This window comes from Mustelus asterias, chromosome 1, assembly GCF_964213995.1.
Source record: "Mustelus asterias chromosome 1, sMusAst1.hap1.1, whole genome shotgun sequence".
NCBI classification, from domain to species: domain Eukaryota; kingdom Metazoa; phylum Chordata; class Chondrichthyes; order Carcharhiniformes; family Triakidae; genus Mustelus; species Mustelus asterias.
The window spans coordinates 17713982-17737975 of record NC_135801.1 but is presented as its reverse complement, the minus strand read 5'-3'; the positions used below and the strand labels follow the sequence as shown (position 1 = coordinate 17737975).

At 45.0% G+C, this 23994-nt stretch overlaps 1 protein-coding gene across 1 annotated transcript in view; it reads right to left on the bottom strand.

Annotated features, from left to right (window-relative positions):
* Positions 1-1553: 1553 nt before the first annotated feature.
* LOC144479147 (thrombospondin type-1 domain-containing protein 4-like) overlaps positions 1554-23994 on the bottom strand; it is a gene marked incomplete at its 5' end in the record, with an annotated part of 401941 nt that continues 379500 nt past the window's right edge. Inside the window, 4 exons of the mRNA XM_078211401.1 lie at positions 1554-8173; positions 17283-17427; positions 18778-18957; positions 23624-23797. Coding sequence (XP_078067527.1) covers positions 8034-8173; positions 17283-17427; positions 18778-18957; positions 23624-23797 — 639 coding nt within the window. The remainder of the gene's footprint in view (positions 8174-17282; positions 17428-18777; positions 18958-23623; positions 23798-23994) is intronic.

Here is a 23994-nt window from a genome sequence, read left to right as displayed (position 1 = left end):
CCAGGAAACCGAGTCATACACAAAGCAGGAAACATTTAGTAACACAGATCCAGAAAAATAACATGCTCACATTTGGGTACATATCAGCATGGCTGTTATGAGATAGTATCTAGTCCCACAACTGGTGAAATAAAGATTTTAAGTAACTAAAAGAATTGAACAAGCTTCAAACTCCTTTAAACAGTATTTTTCAATTGAAGCACAAAAACAACATTGATTAAGGGACCGTTTTACTGTAAGTGCTTCCAAATGTACTCCTAGCTTTTTCAATAAGCCTGCACATGTATCTGTGTTCAGTAAATTATTCGAGAAACACATCCTGGCATCAGCTGTTTTAAAGCAACTGCATAAAATCATAACATATTTCACACAGCAAGGTCTGGAATTCATTTAGATTGTTTGCTCAAACTGCCTGCTTCAGTATAGAAGCAGGGTGCCAGTGAATAATTGGTGTCGGCTCAGTGAGTATGTTAAAATCAAATACATGTTGTGGACTTGTTTGGTTCAGCTCATTTGAACAGTCGCAGATTGTTCTTGATTGTCGTCTGTCGGAATATTTGACTTTGCGAACAATCGGCGTGAACCAGCCGACTGTTGACAGGTAACGCAGCAGTGGGCCTGTGTTTGTGTACAAGGCACTCAGCGTCAGGCACAGTGTCCATTTGAACTCCAGAATGGTTCCTGGCCAATTCATAGGCCAAACCCTCGATAGGACTAGTTTTAACCCTGCCCTCTTGGTGAGAATGGTGCGGGCAGTGGGGTGAGAGGCTCGTGTTATACAGATATCCAGATCCAATGTGCTCCTGTTTTGCCGGGGCGGCACGGTGGCACCGAGGTTAGCACTGCTGCCTCACAGCGCCAGGGACCCGGGTTCGATTCCCGGCTTGGGTCACTGTCTGTGTGGAGGTTGCACATTCTCCCTGTGTCTGCGTGGGTTTCTTCCGGGTGCTCCGGTTTCCTCTCACAGTGCAAAAATGTGCAGGTTAGGTGGATTGGCCATGCTAAATTCCTCCTTAGTGTCAGGGGGACTAGCTAGGGTAAGTGCATTGTGTAACCGGGATAGGGCCTGGTTTGGGATTGTTGTTAGTGTAGTCCCGATGGGCCAAATGGCCATCTTCTGCACTGTAGGCATCATATGACTCCTCCTCCCCCATTTTGATCACCTCAGGAAAGGCAAGGGAGTGGCCCCCACCGTCCCCTGCAGAGGGGGGCCTACTTTACATTCAAAGGTTGCAGGCAGGTGGTGTCATGGGAACTGCAATGCCATTGTAACTGAGAGATCAGTGCGGCCCCTCGGGCCCGAACCTGTCAGCAGGTGCTGGTGGCAGCCAGTGGAGAGGCCAGAAAACTACTTATGTTTAGTTTGAACTGATTTGTTTTTGCAAGTTGGACACATTCACCCTCCCCATCCCCTGGTCTGTGATGGATGCTAGGGCCACTCCTTCCCAGCCTTGCCTCTCCCTCTCTAATGTCAACATTACCTTGTCCCCCCACCCCCACCCATCACCCCCATGCCCTTGGACCCGCCAGACTCCTTGTGCCAGTCTCCCAATTTCTGCTCTTGCCTGCTTGTCTTGACCTATGTCCTCTCTAAGCTAGTAAGAAGTTTAACAACACCAGGTTAAAGTCCAACAGGTTTATTTGGTAGCAAAAGCCACACAAGCTTTCAGAGCTGCAAGCCACTTCTTCAGGTGAGTGGGAATTCTGTTCACAAACAGAGCATATAAAGACACAAACTCAATTTACATGTGCTCTCTAAGCTACACAGCCGTGCAGGGACCTGCAAGTTTATAGAATCATTGAATCCCTACAGTGCAGAAGGGGGCCACTTGGCCCATCGAGTCTGCACTGATAACAACCCCACCCAGGCCCAATGCCTGTAACTCCACGTATTTACCCTGCTAATCCCCCTGACACTAAGGGACAATTTAGCACGGCCAATCAGCCTAACCCGCACATATTTGTGGAGTGTGGGGGGGAAACCGGAGCATCCGGAGGAAGCCCACACAGACACGGGGAGAACGTGCAAACTCCACACAGACTTGAGGCCAGAATTGAATCCGGGTCCCCGGCACAGCAAGGCAGCAGTATTAAGCACAGTGCCACTGTGCTGCCCAATTCCCACCTAAGCCACGCACAGGTTGATGCCGTTACGTTACGTCCTGTGGCTGGGCATGAAAAAGGGCTGGTGTAATTAGACAAAGAAGAAAATCGATAGCCTTGACTGTCACTCTTGTCAGCTTTGGATGGAGGACTGTGCTGTTGTGTTTACATGAGTCATGGGACTTTGCTCTCTCCCTGCGCCCTGGCCAGCCTAACTGTCCCTGCGTTTAAACTGTCCTTAATCTGGAAGTGATCAGTGTGCCATGTCCAGTCGTGAGAACCCCCATTTGTATACAGTGTGTTGGAAATGCTTTCCGAGCTGCTGTAAGTGTTTTCTTTCCATAGCAGAAACTAATTTCTGCAGTGCTGGCAGGATGTGGAGATTATGGTGAACAAAAGCACTGTGTTAGAAATTAAAATGTTCAAAAATATGAAGCAGCGGCCAAACCTGTTGAACCCAGAACTCACTTTTTCCAGTTCCTGATATTCACAGTTGTTTCCCGATGGCTCACGGCATCCTATTCCCAAACTGTACTTCCAACAAAAAAAAACGCCACAGCAGCTCACTTCATCCATCGGCGTTCCCATCATTAATTTACCTTCCTTGTTTTTACCAAGATCCGAAATCGCAGATTACCAAAATGCCTCAAACAGCAGCTCACATTTATGGAAATTCCTTGCACAGAAAGTTGCCTCAGAGCACTTCACAAAGCGGAGTGGTTGGCTAATCGAGGGGGAAGTGAGGGGGAGAAAGGGGAAATTGAAGGCATGGGGGAAATAGCGTCACAGAGGTTTACAGCATGGAATAAGGCCCTTCGGCCCAACTTGTCCATTCCGCCCTTTCTTTTTAACCACTAAGCTGGCCCCAATTGCCCGCGTTTGGCCCATATCCCTCTATACCCATCCTACCCACGTAATTGTCTAAATGCTTTTTAAAAGACAAAATTGTACCCGCCTCTTCAACTGGCAGTTTATTCCAGACACTCACCACTCTCTGGGTGAAACATTTGCCCCTCTGGATCCTTTTGTATCTCTCCCCTCTCATTAAACAAAAAGGTAAAGGTTCATTGGGGGCCTCTGAAGGCAGAATGAAAGTTAGCGAAGGAAAGTGCTTTCTTGAAGAAGGACGGGGGCACAGTGGCTGAAAGAGTCATCTCTGGTGGTCCGACATTGGACCAGAGTCAGTGTGAATGGGGCAGAATCCCAAAGTGAAGCAAATAGCAAACCATAGGCTGAGACCCAAGGCTGAGAAGGATTACTCTACTGGGTTAGAACAAAGCCAGGGAAGAATTTGAAGATGAGAATCTTCAAACTAGTCTCCTTTGCACATAGACCCAGTGGGACCAAGCAGGGGAGAAGCTACAAACAACAGCATTCTAAATCTGCTTCAGTTTGTAAAGACATAACATCACATCTACACAAATGGAATATAATAAATGTTTACATCAATATAAATAACCAGGTAGGTACCTGATCTCATGCTTTGCAATGATAATTCTTTAGCAACGTGGAATCACTGGCTTACAGCTTTTACCAAGGGAAGTGAATGGTGTTGTGGCATTGGTGAATGAATAAGTTAATAAGTTATTCAAGTTGTGTCTACAAGAATACATTCTAGATGTGACTACGGGGTCAAATTGATAAAAGCACTTTTGATACATCGGGTGCAACAACATGTGAAGGAAGCCAAAAGCATGGATTCCCATTTCAAAGTGCAATACAAACATGATTCTAAATCCAACAGGAACAGCACAGTAAAAAAGTGAAGCATTATACTGAACTGCAAAGAACCTGAAAGGACCAAATTTCCAACAGGGAAGAGCCTGTTACTTCCTCTGACCTCTGTTACCCCAGACTGCAGTATCTTCTGCAATATCCCTCCCACTCTCTCTTGCCTCTCACTCTTTTCCTGTCTATTGGACCGGCCACCAATCCATGGATCGGTGGTATGTATGCATGCAAAGATGTCCAAGATCACCATTTATTCTCTCTCCTTCCTGCTCTGATGCTACCTTCATCTTTCCCTGAGGCACACTGAGAGATGGAGATGTATCGCAGCTGTCCTACCTCGGGACGTTTTGCTGGTTCCAAAATTCCACCCTGCATCCCTTCCCTTACTACCTCCTGTGACAATTGAAAGAACTTTTAAATAGCGAACGACATCGGTTCAACTTCAAACATAATCTGCTAACAGGGTAATTGCAATCGAAAATTAAAAATCATTTTGTCATTTGTATGGAAACAAAATAGTACGCATAGCAGCAGCATTACTGAGAATAAATTGGGTTCATATCTTGTTCCAAATGGGCCCTTGTTTAATTTGTTACATTCAAAGCGGATGAATTTTTCAGATTGGGTGTGGCTTTGCTTTGACTGACTGCGACATGGTTAAAAAGTATCTGGAAAATGTCCATACCAGGCAAAGGAAATCAAATCCAAAACAGTGGACTTGGTCAAAATATAATTTTATGGCATGATAGGAAAATGTGAGCTGATGAAGCTACCACACAGGACTACTTGCATGCAACAGACTGAGCTAAGTGATCACAGAACCAACAGATCAGATCTGAGCTCTGCAGTCCTCTTACATCCTGTTGTGTATGGTGGTGGACAATTAAAAAACAAATTGGAGGAGGAGGCTCCACAAATATTACCATCCTCAAAGTTGGGGGAGCCTAGTGTAACAGTGCAAAAGACAAAGCTGACGCATTTACAACAATCTTCAGCCAGAAATGCTGAAATCCATCTTGGCCTCCTTCTGAGGTCCCCAGCATCACAGACGTCAGTCTTCAGCCAATTCGATTCACTCCACATGATATCACGAAATAGTTGAAGACACTGGATACTTCAAAGGCTATGGGCCGTGACAACATTCCAGGAACAGTACTGAAGACTTTGCCAAAAGTTACTGAAGACGTGGCCTTAGCCAAGATGTTCCAGTATGGAGACAACACTGGCAACTGCCCGGCAATGTGGAAAATTGCCCAGGTATGTTCTCTCCACAAAAAAACAGAACAGATCCTGTGCTAATTAGCACACATTCACTCTACTCTTAATCATCAGCAAAGTGTTGGAACGGCTCATTGACAATGTTGTCAAGTGACACTTACTCAGTAATAACCTGCTGAGTGACACTCAGATTGGATTCTGGCAGAACCACTCAGCTCCTGACCTCATTATAACTTTAATCTAAATGTGGACAAAGAAGCTAAACTCAAGAGGTGAGGTGAGAGTGGCTGCCCTTGATATCAAGGCAGCATTTGACTGAATGCGGCATGAAGATGTGCAGGTTAGGTTGATTGGTCATGCTAGAATTGCCCGTTAGTGTCCTGGGATGCGTAGGTTAGAGGGATTAGTGGGTAAATATCTGGGGGTAGGGCCTGGGTGGGATTGTGGTCGGTGCAGACTCGATGGGCCGAATGGCCTCCTTCTGCACTGTAGGGTTTCTATGTTTCTAAGAAGCCCTAGCAAAACTGGAGTCAATGGAATCATGGGGAAATCTTTCTGCTGGTTAGAGTCATACCTGGCACAAGGGAAGATGGCTGTAGTTGTTGGAGGTCAGTCATCTCAATCCTATCACATTGCTGCAGGAGTTCCTCAGAGGAGTGTCCCCAGCCCAACCATCTTCAGTTGCTTCATCAATGACGTTCCCTCCATCACAAGGTCAGAAGTGGGGATGTTCACTGATGATTGCACAATGTTCAGCACCATACTGATACTGAATACTGATACAAGATACTGAAGCAATTCATGTCCAAATGCAGCAAGACCTGGGCAACATTCTAGCTTGGGCTGACAAGTGGCAATTAACATTGGCACCACACAAGTGCCAAGCAATGATCACCTCCAACAAGAGAGAATTCAACCATCTCCCCTTGACATTCAATGGAATATGATCACCAAATCCCAAACTAACAACATCTTGGGTGTTACATTTGACCAGAAACTGGACTGGATCAGCCATATAAATACATTGACTACAAAAGCAGGTCAGAGTCTGGGATTCCTGTGGCGAGTAACTCACCTCCTGCCTCCCCAAAGCCTGATCGCAATGTACTAGGCACAACGCAGGAGTGTGATGGAATACTCTATCCTTGCCTGGTTGAGTGCAGCTCCAACAACACTGAGGACAAAGCAGCACCTTTCAAACTCTCAATCTTTACCACCTAGAAGGATGAGGGCAGCATACATATGAGTACCATCTTCAAATTCCCCTGCAAACACACACCACCCTGACTTGGAACTATATTGCCATTCCTTCACTGTCACAATCCTGGAACCCCCCTCCATTACAGCATTGTGAGTGTTTCTCACAATTCTCGAGAGGAATTATGGCCAGCGACACCCACATCCCGTGTATGAATTTTTTAAAAAATCACTTCCTCCACCATCACCGCACTGTGGCAACAGTGTGTACTATCTACAAGATGCACTGCAGCAACTCCCATAATCTTCTCAAAGGTAATTAATGATGGGCACCAAATGTTGTCCTTCCCAGTGACACTCAAAAAAAGAATTAAAAGTATTTGATGGGGCAGATGGGCTTTGATAGGAGAATGCATGTTAAAGGAGGTCAATTGCAGATCAATTATGTTCAGTTCCATGCTGGTAAGGACATTATTTGGGAGTTTCCCTTGAGCAGATATGTAGAGACAGTGACTGAAACTGAGTTGGGTCAGGAGGTGTATGCTTGTAATGCTTCACTCTGTAAATAAATGTTAGACTTATCAAAGATTGGATCTAGCTCTAAATTTTGCCAACAGACTTTCTGGAATTTAACACTGAGGGGTGTGCCCGGCAGCTTATTGGGAGAGTTAAGGTTCAAAACAATTGCACATTTATTGAGGGAGGGACATGAAGTTGATGAGCTAGAGGGATAGCACTTAACAGAAGACAGAGTGCTAGAGAGATCGAACAAATGACACTTTCTCAACCCTGACTTATCCTACATATGGCACTTTCAGTGTTGTTTTAAAAAGAATATTTAGAAGTCATTGCCACTTCTACCTGATAACTCCACCAATGCTGGGGAACACCTGTAACCACTGGATTCAAAAACCATCAGCTCACCTTAAACCTCGTCTGCCTTTTATTTTGTGCGCAGTCAACAGTGGAAGAAATGATTCTAACAGCTGTCAGGCTTACCCTCCTATTGATCAAATTGGTTCATATTCACAGATTTCAGTTGACAAACAGACAGATGAATCAAAAGCTGATGCATGGAACACATGCATCGAGAAAGGAGGGTATTCCTGAGACGAAAGCAGATCCCGCTGTATAATTAAACAGAGTTGGAGGAGTTGCCTTAGTGCGATCGTTCTATGACTGGTTAATGTAGGATGCCGCAGTACCATAATATCAACAGTTGTAAAAACAAATCCACAGATGAACCTTAAATTGAACACGATATTCAGAGAGCAAGTCTGTCAAGGAAGAGCGCAGTGGAAGTCAATGCATGTTTTTTTCCCCCCCCAACCAGCCTTCTGAAACATGAAATATATAAACAGAAAATGATGGAAATACTCAGCAGGTCAGGCAGAATACGTGGAGAGAGAAATAGAGTTAACGTTTCAGGTCAACGACCTTTCATCAGAACTGAAGTCTTTCCTCTGCAAAGGAAGATCCCAAAATCTATTACTGATTATGTTTCATTCATTTGTAGAATGCATTTCATGTAGCTGAAAACTCAAATACTGTGAATTAACTAGAGATTCAGCACTCTGACCGAAGACCAGCATGATAATGGTATAAGATTATATTAACACTATACAGTATATTTCTCTTTGTAAACTAGCCGCGTACATACTAAATTTAACCCTCTTTCTTTGCAATTATGATATTTGTCAAAACAGTAGAATCTGCAAGTTCTCCTATGGTATTATTACTGCGTCACAATCTGGGAGGAAGTTTTGGGCTTTGAAGGTAAGCAGTTATCTGCTTCTGAGCTGCTCAGCTCTTCTTCTGGCCTTGGCACATGATGCACAGCAAGCTGTTTTGTAGTACGTATAGACACAGAGTCTGGCTTGTACCACAACATTACAGTTGAAATACATGTCTCTGCAACTTTCATCTGCAAAAGTAAAACAGAGGAGTGATTAGTTTTGAAAGTCTAGGCCGCAAAATGCCACTGGTTGCTAATCCCAGGAACAATGTGAAACATTATAGCCATTGCAGGTTTAAGACTTGAATTTATGTAGTGCCCTTTCTGACCATTGGATGTTTCAAAGTGCTCTCCCACTTTGGAAGATGACCATCAATGCATCCATTATTTTTAGGGCCACTCCCTTAAATACTCTGGGATGTAGATTATCAGGCACGCGGGATATGTCTGCCTTGAAACCCATCAATTTCCCCCAACACCATTTCCCTTCTAATACTGATTTCCTCCCGTTCCTCCTAAACCCTGTGCTTCCCAACATTACTGGTACGTTATTCGTGTCCCCCTTTGTGAAGACAGAACCAAAGTATGTATTTAGTGGGTCAGCCATTTCTTTGTTCCCCATTATAAATTTCCCTGTTTCTGACTGTAAAGGACCTACATTTGTCTTCATCAATCATTTTCTCTTCACCTACCTAAAGAAGATTTGCGGTCAGTTTTTATGTTCCCTGCAAGCTTACTTTCGTACTCTATTTTCCCCTTCTTAATAAATCCCTTTGTCCTCTCTTGCTGGATATGAACTGCTCCCAATCCTCAGGTCTGCTGTTTCTTCTGGTCAATTTGTATGCCCCTTCCTTGGATCTAATACTATTTCTAATTTCACTTGTAAGCAATGGTTTGCCACATTTCCCATTTCATATTTGCACCAGACAGGAATGAACAATTGTTGCAGTTCACCCATGCGCTCTTTGAATGTTTCCCATTGTCTATCTACTGTCATTATTTTAAGTAATGTTCCCCGTTCCATCATAGCCAACTTGTGCCTCACACCATTGTAGTTTCCTTTATTTAGATTCAGGACTCTATTCTCAGAATGAACCATGTCACCCTCCTATGTTATGGCATTTCAAGCTTCTTAACTGTTGAGGGTTCCCACCTCTACCATCCTTTCAGGGAGAGAGTTCCAGATTCCCACCACGCTCTGGGTGAAAAGGTTTTTCCTCAAATCCCCTCTAACTCTCCTGCCCCTCGGCCTAAATTTATTATTATTGACCCCTCTGCAAAGGGGAAAAGTACCTTCCTATCTACCCTGTGTCCCTTATAATTGTGTACACCTCCAATAAGTCCTCCCTCCGCCTTCTCTGCTCTAAGGAAAAGAACCTCAGCCTATCCAGTTTCTCTTCATAGCTGAAACACTCCAGCCCAGGCAACATCTTGATGAACTTCCTCTGCACCCTGTCTAGTGCAATCAGATCCTTCCTATAAGTGTGGCGATCAGAACTGCACACAGTACTCTAGCTGTGGCCCAACTGAGCGTTTTATATAGCTCCATCATAACCTCCTTGCTCTTATATTCTATACCTCGGCTAATAAAGGCAAGTATCCCATATGCCTTCTTAACCACATTATCTACCTGCCCTGCTGCCTTCGGGGATCTATGGACAGGCACCCCAAGGTCCCTCTGGTCCTCTGTACTTCCTAGTGTCCTACCACTCACTGTGTATTCCTTTGCCTTGTTATTCCTTCCAAAATGCCTCACCTCTCAATTTTCACACAGCAATCTCCTGGAAAGAGCAATGTAATTGTGACCACATTATTTGTGTTTTGTAATGTTGCTTCAGAAGTAAATAGTAGTCATAACACGAGGGATGACTCCCCTCTTCTTCAAAATGGTGCCGTGGGATCTTTTCTGTTCACCTGAAAGTGTTCTTGAATTTAGCATCTCATCCAAAGGCAGTGATAGTGCAGCAATCTCATGATACTGGATGGTCAGCCTTGATTTTAGTCATCAAGGCCTGAAGTGGGGATTGAACCAAGAACCTTGCAATTGAGAGACGAAAGTGCTGTCAAGTGAGCCATGACTGCCACATCTCACAAATGTGAAATGCGAACAAGTTCCCTTGTAATTTACCAACAACCTCCATTTAGTGTCATAAAATATCCAAGGTGTTGCACAGGAATATTGAAACATTATTACTTACCTCAGGGACACTTGGTATATAGCTGTCCCATCGTGTCAGAACAGTTCAAAATAATGAACACACAAAGATAGGCAAATTTTAAAAGATGATGGGGCTAGAATTTTCCAGTCCTGGAAAATTACAGGTTGACACCTGTAATCAGATTCTATTAGCACTGGGGGTCAGTCAATCTTCCAGGACCCCAGATCTTGGCCATCCGTATGGATTTACAAATATGCGCTACATTGCTTACCTCATTAGTGGAGTAGGAATTTTAATGACGGGTGCAGGACTCTCCTGGTACCATGGAAATCGCGGAAAATCGTTGCAAAATTTGACAGATCAGCCAAAGACCTGTTGACTTTGGCAGCAATTTCTGGTCCCACCCAAAATCCCGCCAATGTCTCACTGGCAAGAAGGGGCTGGGCATGCAGTCATCGTTAATTAGATAGAATTAGTAGCTCAGACACATACACACAATACCACAAAACAGAAATCCTAATACATACATATTCTAATGAAGAAAGATGTCTCTGGTCCTCTGTGGCTATGGCTAACTCGTACCAAAGCTGCCATTGGTTTTTGGAACATTTAATCTGTGAATAGAAAGGGGTCAGGGTCGATTTTCAGGGCCTGTGCTGCCTGCTGCTTATCAGTGGCACCTGTCTGGCCCTGGGAACAAACCCTGTTCAGGCCTGGTGTCTGCGTGGGTTTCCTTGGGTGCTCTGGTTTCCTCCCACAGTCTGAAAGACATGCTGGTTAGGTGTATTGGCCACGTTAAATTCTCCGTTAGTGTACCCAAACAGGCGGCGGAGTTGTGGCAACTAGGGGGATTTTCACAGTAACTTCATTGCAGTGTTGATGTAAGCCTACTTATGACACTAATAAATAAACTTTAAACTTTCCCAAGTTGAGCATTTAAATGGCCGAAAGGTAGCTCTGGGAAAGTGCCATCGCCTGGCTGCTCCTCGCACTAGTGACAGGAGCAGAAACTGAAGAGTGAGTGGGATCTTCAGTTAGCCAGTGGAGATTGGAAGCCAGATAATCCTCTTTTTAAAATATATTTTTGAGATGTGGGCACCCCTGGTTTTGTTTAAACCTCTTGGGGGAAGGTTGGTGTGTGAAATAAAGATGCATCATATCTTTGGCCTGTTCCCTGCAGACACTTCATTTTAGGGCCGGGCTACAATGCCAGTGATTCCTGGGGCACCTGTGTGTTTTGGTTACTCAAAAAAGGGAGCAAGACCAGGAACCTCCCATCTCATTAACATGGTTTCATCTGTCTGGCAAACTGGGCCTCAGGTCATTCCTCTGCACCCAGCAAATCAGTTCTGTGCAGCATTGGCCAATCACTCCTGTCAGTTGGTCCAGACACATCTATCTAAAGGTATGGAAACCACATTTGAATTGAATGGTCTCACTGGCAGAGATTTTAGTTCCTCAGGATTTCACTGGCAGCAATGCTAAAATTGAAGGAAAACAAGTAAATTGTGAAACTATAAAAGCCAGATGTCACGAGCAAAATCTGCCAAACTAATCGTGAAGAATTCATCCTGAAAGGCTGGTGGAGGCAAATTCGAGCGTAGCCATCAGTAAACCAAGCACCTGAAGGGGTACAGGAAAAGAGTGAGGGTGTGTGACTCACTAGAGTGCTATTAGAGGCTGGCACTGAGATCACTGGCTTCCTCTTGGTTGCAGTCATTCTATGATCAAGGTAATGAAGTCGAGAGCACTTGGAGCTTGTCATTGTGGAACACCAAGCAAGGATGAGATTCATGCAGCAAAAGACACTTCCACCTTGTTGTGCTTAAGTAATTCATCCAGCACAGCAAGTCCTATGGAATGGGGAAGGTAGGTCTCAGCGTCAGCTTTTACCGGACTTGCAAGTGGCCCAAAAATTCCATTGTCAGCTCAGTCTCAGATTCAAGAACAGCTTCTTCCCTGCTGCCATCAGACTTCTGAATGGACCAACCATGTAATAAGTTGATCTTTCTCTGCACCCTAGCTATGACTGTAACGTTACATTCTGCACCCTCTCCTTTCCTTCTCTATGTACGATATGCTTTATCTGTATAGTGCGCAGGGAAAAATATATACCAATACATGTGACAATAATAAATTAATTCAAATCAATCAGTCGCAATGATTTGGGCAAGTCTGAAGTGCCAAGCTATGCCATCTACTTGTCACACAATTAGATTAAAATTAATTCTTTTTTGCAGAAGTAAAATGAAACTGCCATGGATTTTGTAAACCATGTCTGGGCAGCACCTAAGAGAAAAGAAAAGAATAGAGAGAACAGGGCACCATTGCAATTGATTAGTAGTCAGAGTGCTGTGAGCCAGGAAGCTGTTTAGATACAGATGAGGTGTTGAAGAAGCAGCAGCAAGCAAGAGGGAGAGGCAGCCATCTTCAGGAGACAGCTTACTCGAGATGAAGTGCTAAAACAGGCCATTTTGTGCAAAAGATCATTTTCGTTGCGGAACTGAAGACTATTCTTAGATCCTGATGGTGTGCTAATCGCTGGCTAGATTTGAGCAATAAGTTTGTGGTTGTTATTTGGGAAACAGGGTCTCAGCAGAGTTCAAGCATGGGGGAACCAGATACTCATGGCTTTTTAGTCTTTGAGGGTCTTTGGGAACTCATCCGGGATTTGAACCCGGGACCTCTCGCCAATTTTTAAGATGGAGATAAGGAGGACTTTCTCCTCTTAAAGGGCCATAAATCTTTGGATTTCTCTTCTGCTGTCAGTGGAATTCATACCAACTCTTAGCTGGACAGGGTTCCACTGAGCTGAATGGGGGTGTAATTTTTGTGACACTAATGGAATGTCGGCTAACAATTTGCCTGTACCTGACCACCAGAATTCAGGGTCAATGTTAAAATAGGCTGAAGACCTCCAAAAGATTTGAGGATCTGACCCAAACTTTAACTTCCAGCAGCCAATCTGCCCACTTTCCACATTCAGAGTTTGTGACTATTGGGGGTTGAAATAAAATCTTTGCAATGCTAGAGAGTGGATGTTTGACATCACAGGCTGATTAACTAATTATGCTGATTATCCACATGCACAATGCTCTTTCTTGGGTGCCACCCTCAGAGTTGTCCCATCGAAAGAGTAGAAAGTGAGTTGTCCCATTGAAAGAGTAGAAAGTGAAGGATAGTGATGTGCTCCACCTAGCGATTTGCTTGTTTATTTTCTTTATTCATTTGCAGGACATGGGCATTGCTGGCTGGGCCAGCATTTATTGCCCATCCCTAGCTGCCCTTGAAACTGAGTGGCTTGCTGGGCCATTTCAGAGGGCAGTTGAGAGTCAACCATGTGGCTCTGGAGTCACATGTAGGCCAGACCAGGTAAGGGCGGCAGATTTCCTTCCCTAAAAGGACATTAGTGAACCAGATAGGTTTTTACGATAATCGACAATGGTTTCATGGTCATCAGTAGATTCTTAATTCCAGATTTTTTGCATTAGTCAATTAGCTATGTGCGTTACTGACCCAGACTGTCTCCTTTGAATGCCAGAATTAGCTTTTTCTGTTATGACTGTAAAATTCAATAAGATTTGGGCACTTCTTCTTGTCATTTGCTGAAAAACAAACTGCTGGTGAGGGCTTGGCAACTTCAGGGTCTGTGCCTATGCCTGTTGGTGCTTTGACATGACCCACTGTGTTCCAAGTCAAAACTTGACAGCAACCACCTCTCCTGAATAATTCCAAATATTTGAAAGTCAGCCCTTTTTGTCTGTGGGATTGTTAACCTCAATGCCTTGATATTTTCAGTGGCAGTGTTCCTCAGAGATCTTGCCAACTGCATGCCTGAGAGCTCTCCCGCAGAGACTATTGACACTGCATGATGCACCGTGAAAACCTGAAGACAAGTTTGCTGCGTAACTTGGTGCTTAAAAACTACAAGTCAAATGATTTCGGTAAACAGGTCAAACTGCTTCAGTAGGCATTTCTACCCATATATAGCAGTGTTCAGTAACTGACAGGGGGCCAATTGGCTTCGATGGCTAGCAGGTGTTTCGGAATAATGCCAACACAGCACAGGTTCAATTCCCGTGCCGGCTGAGGGAGATATGGGATCTGCCTCCTCGCCCTGTCCCTGACAGTGGAAAACCAGCACTGCCAAGTGCAGTACAGTGGCACAGTGGTTAACACTGCTGCCATACAGTGCCAGGGAGCCTGGTTCGATTCCCGGCTTGGGTCAGTCACTGTGCGGAGTTTGCACATTCTCCCCATGTCTGCGTGGGTTTCCTCCGGGTGCTCTGGTTTCCTCCCACAGTCTGAAAGATGTGCTGGTTAGGTGCATTGGCCATGCTAAATTCTCCCTCAGTGTACCCGAACAGGTGCCAGAGCGGCGACTAAGGGTTTTTCACAGTAACTTCATTGCAGTGTTAATGTAAGCCTACTTGTGACACTAATAATTAAACTTTTTTAAACTTTAAAAAGAAAGGAAGAGGCTCAGGATGAAGGATCAGCAGACAAAGCAAAGGAACTGCCAACTGGGCAAAGCGCACATGAATGGAGCTATTGATAGTGAACATTACACACCCTTCCAAGAGTGTTGGACAGTACATATCATGGCTATCACTTTGCCTGTCAGATCAGATTATACAGAAGGTCGCTATGTAGAATTTGCAAGGTTACACGGAAAGGATGGGGTACTGGGACTAAGCTAAGTTGCTCTTGCAAGAGAACTGGCACAGATACAAGAGGTTGAAAGTCCATTTCTCTGATCACTCACATTGTTCGCAATGATCTGCAGAGACTTATTTCCCGTATGAGAAATCACATTTGTTATTACACAGCTACTGGGAGACACTGAGCAGTTTTGAATAGTAAGTTGGTTATTCAGGGTATTCATAGAAATCCTACAGTGCAGAAGGAGGTCATTCGGCCCATCAAGTCTGCACCGACCACAATCCCACCCAGGCCCTATCCCCTAACCCCATGCATTTACACTAGCTAGTCCCCCTGACACTCAGGGGCAATTCAGCATGGCCAATGCACCTAACCCGCACATCTTTGGACTGTGGCCTCCTTCTGCACTGTAGGGTGTCTATGTCTATGTCTATGAAACCGGAGCACCCGGAGGAAACCCACGCAGACACGGGGAGAATGTGCAAACTCCACACAGACACTGACCCGAGCCAGGAATCGAACCCAGGTCCCTGGTGCTGTGAGGCAGCAGTGCTAACCACTGCGCCAACGTGCCGCCCTGTATCGGTGATTCAGCAACATTATCACAGGTGCATCTGTGTTGGCTCCAGTTTTCCCTGCCATGTATTCGAAGACCAAGAAGGATGCAGAAAAAGTCAGGAGTTCCTGAAGTGTGCTTGAAGCAAAGAGATGGTCAGAACTCACTGAATGCAGGATGAGCGCTCAAATGGGTAAATTAGACCTTCAGAACATCGGATAGAATCACCAATGGCCGACAGTGCTATTAGAATCTTCAAAACGTGTAGCATTAATTTACTCTAGTGGCACCACCATTTTAAACAATAACTAAATAAAGCTGTGCCACTCTTCAGTCTGTTTGGTCTTTGTAAAGCTGCTTCCTACCTGTTGCTTACAACACACAAGTATCCACATTCAATGCTAAATGATAGCTTGTTCAGTATGGTCACAGAATGATTGATTATAGAAAGCGGAAAATGTCACAATGGTGCAATGGATTGGCTCCTCAGAGATAGGGGCTGAGCTATGTTGAAGCATATTCCAGGGAACTTTTCCATCTGCGTCTTACTGCCGTACCCGACCTAGGAGAGTCAGCACAGAGGTAGAGACTGTCCTAGAATTCCATGTGAACATTTCTTACCTTGAGGAACACAAATTCTCACGCAGATAAAACAACTCTATTGAAAGTAAACATGATTACCCTGTGTCAGCCATGGCTCAAGTTCCAGCAGTGTTGTCTGCAAATCCAAAGGTTGTGCATTTTTGTTCCACTCCATATACCTCTAATAGAGGTGTATAAGATGTTGAGAGGCATAGATCGGGTGGACTCTCAGAGGCTTTTTCCCAGGGTGGAAATGGCTGCTACGAGAGGACACAGGTTTAAGGTGCTGGGGGGGGTAGGTGCAGGGGAAATGTGAGGGGGAAGTTTTTCACACAGAGGGTGGTGGGCGAGTGGAATCGGCTGCCGTCAGTGGTGGTGGAGGCAAACTCAATAGGGTCTTTTAAGAGACTCCTGGATGAGTAGATGGGACTTAATAGGATGGAGGGTTATAGGTAGGCCTAAAAGGTAGGGATATGTTCGGCACAACTTGTGGGGCCGAAGGGCCTGTTTTGTGCTGTAGTTTTCTATGTTTCTATGTTTCCATAAATAAATAGTACAACATTCCAGAGCAGTACTAGGAAGTGCTGCATTGTCAGAGGTGCTGATGTTTTTAATCTGAGGTTAAACTGAGGCCCTGCCTGGACTCTCATTTTTTCTTAAGTTTTAAAGTTTAAAGTTTATTTATTAGTGTCACAGGTAGGCTTACATTAACACTGCAATGAAGTTACTGTGAAAATCCCCTAGTCGCCACACTCCGGCGCCTGTTCGGGTACACTGAGGGAGAATTTAGCATGGCCAATGCACTTCTCCAGCATGTCTTTCGGACTGTGGGAGGAAACCGGAGCACCCGGAGGAAACCCACGCAGACACAGGGAGAACGTGCGGAGTCCGCGCAGACAGTCACCCAAGCCGGGAATCAAACCCGCGTCCCTGGCGCTGTGAGGCAGCAGTGCTAACCACTGTGCCACATGTGGACATAAAAGATCCTAAGTGGCAGTATGGGGAGAAAAGAGCGAGCGGGGGAGTTATCCCCAGTAGTCTGGATAATATTTATCCCTCAATTAATCCGACAAAAAATAAATGAATGATCTGATCATTGTCGCATCGCTGTTTGTGGGTGTTTGCTGTGTGACTAACTGGCTGCTGGGCTTTCTGCATTACAACAGTAATGCAGAAAGCCCAGTCGAGAAGTACGCCATTGGCTGTGCAGTGCTTTGGGATGTGGTGAAAGGCACTATATGACTCCAAGTCTAACCTCCTTTCTTTTAAACATCCAGTAAAACAAAAATAAAAGAACTAACTTCGGTGCACACATGGAGTCGACGCTTTTATACTGTACCTATCTCTGGTATGCATGGATCCGTGTTACAGATTTCTTTATCATCTGGCCTTAGGAAGGAATCACAACTGTTGCTTTGCATCATGTCATCTGCGAGACACCTGACCTCTCGAACCCGGTAGCCACCCTCACAGGATTTCGAGCACTGTAAAATAAAACCTGGCTGGAGTAAGATGGAAATGTACGATGGGCAAATTACAAATACTAATACGGCTCAACATTTGATAAGGACGCTTAGAAACTTTCTTTGTCCAGTCAGGTTCTGAGCAACCGCTCCAGCTCAGCATGCCTTGTCATATTTCCACAATGAGAGATGAGATTTTGTTTTTAAATTCATGCTTTGAAAGTATCGGATTCAATCACGGGACATCCTGCCCGTACAATGTTTTGCAGAGAAGCATAGTTATGTTTTCACTTGGGTTGCTCACATTGGCTTAAGAAGCTTGAGCTTGAAAACCATCTGCATTACTAGTTCCAACTGACCATGAAAAAGGGTTGCAGAAGCTGCTTGGAGATGAATACGTGATTGTAATGATATAGTTTCAGAGGCTGCGTTAGTGAACAAAGGGTTTATTTACAAGGATCTACTAGAGCAGCAACAAGTCTGCAGCTAGTTCTGGAATAACTCTGCTTAAAGAACTCCTCCCCCGGGGTGATTCCCCATTCTGAGTACCGATTGATCACCTAGGCCATGTGACCCTTACTCTGCTGTGTTGCCCTTGAAGAACAAATCACCACAATAACACAGCTTTGAGCGGAAGGTGCTTACCAGATTATTCATGCTTACAAAGAACAAAGAAAAATAGAGCACAAAAACAGGACCTTCGGCCCTCCAAGCCCATGCCGATCACGATGCCCGAACTAAACTAAAAAACACCTTCTGCCCTTACTCGGTCCATATCCCTCTATTCCTATCCTATTCACATACCCATCCAGATGCCTCTTAAATGTTGCTAATGTGCCTGCTTCTACCACCTCCTCTGGCAGCATGTTCCAGGCACCCACCACTCTCTGTGTGAAAAACTTCCCCCGCACATCTCTCTTAAACATTCCCCCTCTCACCTTCAACCTGTGCCCCCTTGTAATTGACACTTCCAACCTGGGAAAAAGCCTCTGACTATCCACCCCGTCTATGACCCTCATAATTTTGTGGACCTCTATCAGGTCTCCCCTCAGCCTCCGTCTTTCCAGTGAAAACAATCCTAGTTTATTCAATTTCTCCTCATAGCCAATGCCCTCGAGTCTAAGCAACATCCTGGTGAACCTTCTGGTATGGTTTTTTAAAGATTTTTTCTCACTTTGTTCTGGCGCATGTGTTAACTGTGGATTAGTGCATTTCTCATTGATAGAATCCTTTACCATTGGTCCTTATTGGTACAATGATGATCATTGCATACCACTCTGGTACACGGCTGATACTTTCCATACTCCCAACTGATCATTCTTTCTGGAGCTACGGCACTCCCATTGACAGTTCTTACGCTGTAATACTTACTGCACTCCATTCAGTTGTGTACCACTTGACGTCACATTTCCTCAGGTGACAGCGCTGTTCTGATGCGGGTTTCTCCAGGTGGGAGCACTCATGCGCTTCTGCTACTGTAAGTTTGTCATCTGTTTTCGTCAGGCAGACCACACTGCGGAGTTGGGTTCCATTACTGCACTCAACTGAGCACTGCGAGAGAAACGGGGACAAATTACTGTTATTGACGCTTACGACACAGGGCAGATACAGATCAGGCGCGACACAACTGAAAAGTGACAGAATAGGCTTGAGGGATTGAATGGCCTCCTCCAGTTATATTTGCTGCCTCAGTGATCACAATCAAATGGACCGAAGGGATATACTTTTGCCAGAGCGCACCAGAACTGGTGGAAACGTCATTGAGGCTCTGTGATACATTCACAAATGGCATTCGCTTAGTTTTCCTTGGGTTTCCAGGGTTGGACCTGCAGAAGTTACAGTGGATTAGCTGGAAAATCCACATGGAAGTTAAAACTTGGGTTTCAGAACAATGAATGAAGCACAACTTAGTGCGGTTGAATTCCTCCCCTTTCCTACATCTTTTGGAAGATTTTAAGATGGTGGCACAGTGGTTAGCACTGCTGCCTCACAGCGCCAGGGACCCGGGTTCAATTCCCGGCTCGGGTCACTGTCTGTGCGAAGTTTGCACATTCTTCCCGTGTCTGCGTGGGTTTCCTCTGGGTGCTCCAGTTTCTTCCCACAGTCCAAAAACGTGCAGGTGAAGTGGATTGGCCATGCTAAATTGCCCCTTAGTGTCAGGCAGACTAGCTAGGATAAATGCATGGGATTATGGGGATAGGGCCCATGGTGGGATTGTGGTTGGTGCAGACTCGATGGGCCGAATGGCCTCCTTCTGCACTGTAGGATTTTATGATACTTCAATTCCTGGTCCTTGATATCTAATGACAGATAGTCCGAACACTGTTTCTTTCATGTGTAGCCAGTGATCTTAAGCAGGGTTTGAATGGCGATGTACAAAGTCAGTCCATGAGTCCTCTTAGCTACTCTGTGAGACCCTTTTGAATCCACGGTCTCCTCCTTCCACCTTTGTTGAGTTTGTCTTATCCACTCCACTATTTGAACTTTCAGGCCCTGCAGGATTCAGGCCCCCAGTCCGTTCCCTAACCGGTGGATACATATCAATGTTTGAATTTCTGGCATCAAACTACCCCTAATTATTGTGAACTGGGGATCTCATTCAACAAGGTTCCGGAATATCGTGGAGGGGATTTGGAGAAGCAGCGGGCTGCTGCGGTGGTGATTTTAATAATGTCCGGGGTTGGGGCTGGGCTGCACTGTTGAACAAATGTAAACGAAGCTTCACTGTGCCTTGCCTAAGCTGGAAATGCTTGTTGGAATGGTTGTCTCAGGTTGTAGAGAAGTAATGGAAGTGGTGAATCTCAGGTGTCAATGCTGGATATGCTTTTCTGCATGCAAAATATAAAGTGTGACGAACTTCAAAAAGAGAACTGTGTAAAAGATTTCAGGATGGGCAGGCAGATGGCAGACACAACTTAAGTTGGCAAATACATTTTGGGAGACGAAACGGGAGATTAACTTCATGGGAAGACTGAAGGGTGTTAATGAACAGAGAAATCTAAAGGTTCAACGTATGCCCCGGAATTCTTCGCCCGCCAGGAATTGGAGCGACAAGGGAAATGTCTATTGACCTCGGATGGGAATTTCCGGTCTCGCTCGAGCGAGACTGTAAAATCCCACCCATAATTCTCTGAAAGTACAAGGGTAGGATTTTCTGCCCCGCAGTCTGTTTTCCAGATTTGACCATCTGTGGAATCTTCCGATGTCATAGAATCATAGAATCCCTGCAGTGCAGAAGGAGGCCATTTGGCCCATCGAGTCTGCACCGACCACAATCCCACCCAGGCCCTATTCCCGCAACCCCACATATTTACCCTGCTAACCCCTTGACACTAGGGTCAATTTAGCATGGCCAATCCACCTAATCTGCACATCTTTAGACTGTGGGAGGAAACCAGAGCACCTGGAGGAAATGCACGCAGACACGGGGAGAATGTGCAAACTCCATAAGGACAGTGACCCAAGCGCGGAATTGAACCTGGGTAATACCCAGGTGTGGTTCGGATCCCTGGTGCTGTGAGGCAGCAGTGCTAACCACTGTGCCACCGTGTCTTGGCCGTTTTGTGTGGTTCGCCTATTCTGCTATCAGGAACCCGCCATGTTGGGGGGGTGGTCACCTTTGACAGGAAGAGCTGGAAACTCCCACCCCAAGTTTAGATAAGTACAGCCATAAAAAAAAGGCTGATACAATTTTGGGTCTTATGAACAGCAGCTTAGAATACAAGAGCAAAATAATGTTGAATTTAAACTGAACATTGGTTACGTTACAGTTTCAAACTGCGTACAGCTTCAGGCACTACAATATCAATAATACTGTAGAAAACACCCAGTAAAATTCACCAAGATGCCAAGTTTGGGAAACTGTAGTTAGGAGAGACTTGGGATGTTGGCTTATTTGCATCAGAGTGGAAAATGCTCGGAGGAGATTTAATAAAGATTTTTAAAGTTATGGGGAATGTTGATAGATTGAATTGGTAAAGATTATTTCTACTGGCTCGTGACTCTGTGGAGTGAGGAGAAAAGTTAGGACAAATTTCCTTGCACCGTCTAGTTGAGACATACATCAATAATTATCAGGGAAAATATGGATATGTATTAGAACGATGGGAAGTTACCAAGTTATGGGGAGAGAACAGGGGCTGTGGGATTATTTTTAGATTGGATTAGCAAAGAACTGTCACCCATGATGAGCCAATGGTCTTCTGTGCTGTAAATATCTAGGGTTCTGTATCTGACCTGAGAATGTTTGATGGAGCAGTGTAGAGGGAATCTTACTCTGTATCTAGGTTGTGCTCTATCTGCCCTTGCCATGCTTGTTGGGGCAGTTTTCTTTATTCTTTCATGGCATTTGTGTGTCACTGCCCATCCCTGAAGGCAATTAAGTGTCAATCACATTGCTGTAGATCTGGAGTCACATGTAGGCTAGACCAGCCAAGGAGGGCAGGTTTCCTCCCCTACAGGACATTAGTGAACCAGATGGATTTTTAATGACAATTGACTAGACTAGACTAAACTTTAAACTTCCAGATTTTTATTGAGTTCAAATTTTGCCGTGGTGGGATTTGGAACCCAGGTCTCCAGATCTCTGGATTACTAGTCCAGTGACAATACCACTCCGCCACCGCCTCCCCTAGTAAGATGAGATCTTGGGTTCATAAATAGAGGTATGAGTACAAAAGCAGACAAGTTATGCTGAACCTTTAGAACGCTCTGGTTAGACCACAGAGGGAGTATTGTGCCCATTTCTCTACTCTGGCAATGTGGTTGACTCTTAAAAATGCCCTCTGAGCAAATGGAAAAGAAAATACTCTGATTATGCCCTGCCACCTCCACGTTTCTATGCACGTGAAGCCTCAGGTCCCTTTTGTCCCTGCATATGCTTTCAAACTGTGTCATTAAGTCCCTCCCTATCCTATCCTATCCGATCCTTACTCTTCGTGCCAAACTGCTTCGCCTCACACTTTTCTGTAATAAATTCCATCTGCTACTTGTCTGCCCATGCTGTTAGCCTGTCACTGTCTTATTGCAGTATATTGTTATCATTCTCATTGTCTCCACCCCCCTAAGCTTGATATCATTAGCAAATTTCAAAATTGTCCTTTGTATTCCAGTATTTATGCTGTGTGCCTCCAAACAAACAGTGGCACAGCGCCAGGGCCCGGGTTCAATTCCGGCTTGGGTCACTGTCTGTATGGAGTTTGCACGTTCTCCCCATGTCTGCGTGGGTTTCCTCCCACAGTCCGAAAGACGTGCTGGTTAGGTGCATTGGCCATGCTAAATTCTCCCTCAGTGTACCCAAACAGGCACCAGGATGAGGCGACTAGTGGATTTTTTCATAGAATCATAGAATCCCTAGAGTGCAGAAGCAGGCCATTTGGCCCATCGAGTATGTACCGACTTGCTGACAGAGCATCCCACCCAGACCCTATCCACGTAACCCCATGTATTTACCCCGCTAATCCCCCTAACCTACACATCGTGGGACACTAAGCGGCAATTTAGCATGGCCAATCCACCTAACCTGCACATCTTTGGACCACGGGGGGAAACCGGAGCACCCGGAGGAAACCCACGCAGACACGGGGAGAATGTGCAAACTCCACACAGACCCTAGGCAAAATTGAACCCGGGTCCCTGGTGCTGTGAGGCAGCAGTGCTAACCACTGTGCCACCATGCTGCCCCAATAACTTCATTGCAGTGTTAATATAAGCCTATTTATGACACTGAAAAATAAACTTTAAACTTTAACCTTCAGCCTGCTCCTATATATATACTCTTTTGTACATGCATTACCAATTAAGTGCTGCATTTTAAAGGGGCGCTGTAACAAAACAAAAATAAATGGAAACTTTAAAGGAAACTTAATAAATTAAAATATCATTCCTATAGACATATGAGCAAATGTGAGTGTTCAGATAATGCCAAACAGCTGAATACAATTCACACCCAACTGATAGACATTTACCTTAGATAATAACTAATATCAAACCGACTAGGGAACAGCAGAAAGGGATTTTGAGAATGATGATTGACTCCACATGGACCGTACAGGGCAGCAGGATGAAAGAAAGGTTATTTACAATCCCAAATGCTGCTTTTCAATTGAAACAGTAAATTCCCATTTGGCGGATCAAACACGAGAATGTAGCAAATTATTACCATGCCCACTTACCAGCGATCATTCAGCTGCTGCGCCATGCAAAATTCCCAACGTACCTGGCTCCATGGTCCAGTGAACCACCTGACATCCTCATTGCAGGGACCAAAGTTGCAAGGCCTGACATCCTCAGGCTTCTCAACTCCGCAGCCTTCCAAAGGTAAGCTGCTGATGTGATTCATCAAACACACAACCGATCTGGTCTGGATGCCGGGTCCACACTCTGCAGAACACTGCGGCAAGATACAAACCAAATGCCTGATAACTAAACAATTACAGCAAACTGCGCCACAGAAAATAACATAGAGGGCACCCTGTTATATACTGGTGGATACAAAACCTCCCAGATGTAAATCCCCCCCTCCCAGAGTTAATGCCAACTCCTCGACCCCAAAGATTAACCCCTTCCTAAGCTCAAGTTCTTTCGGAT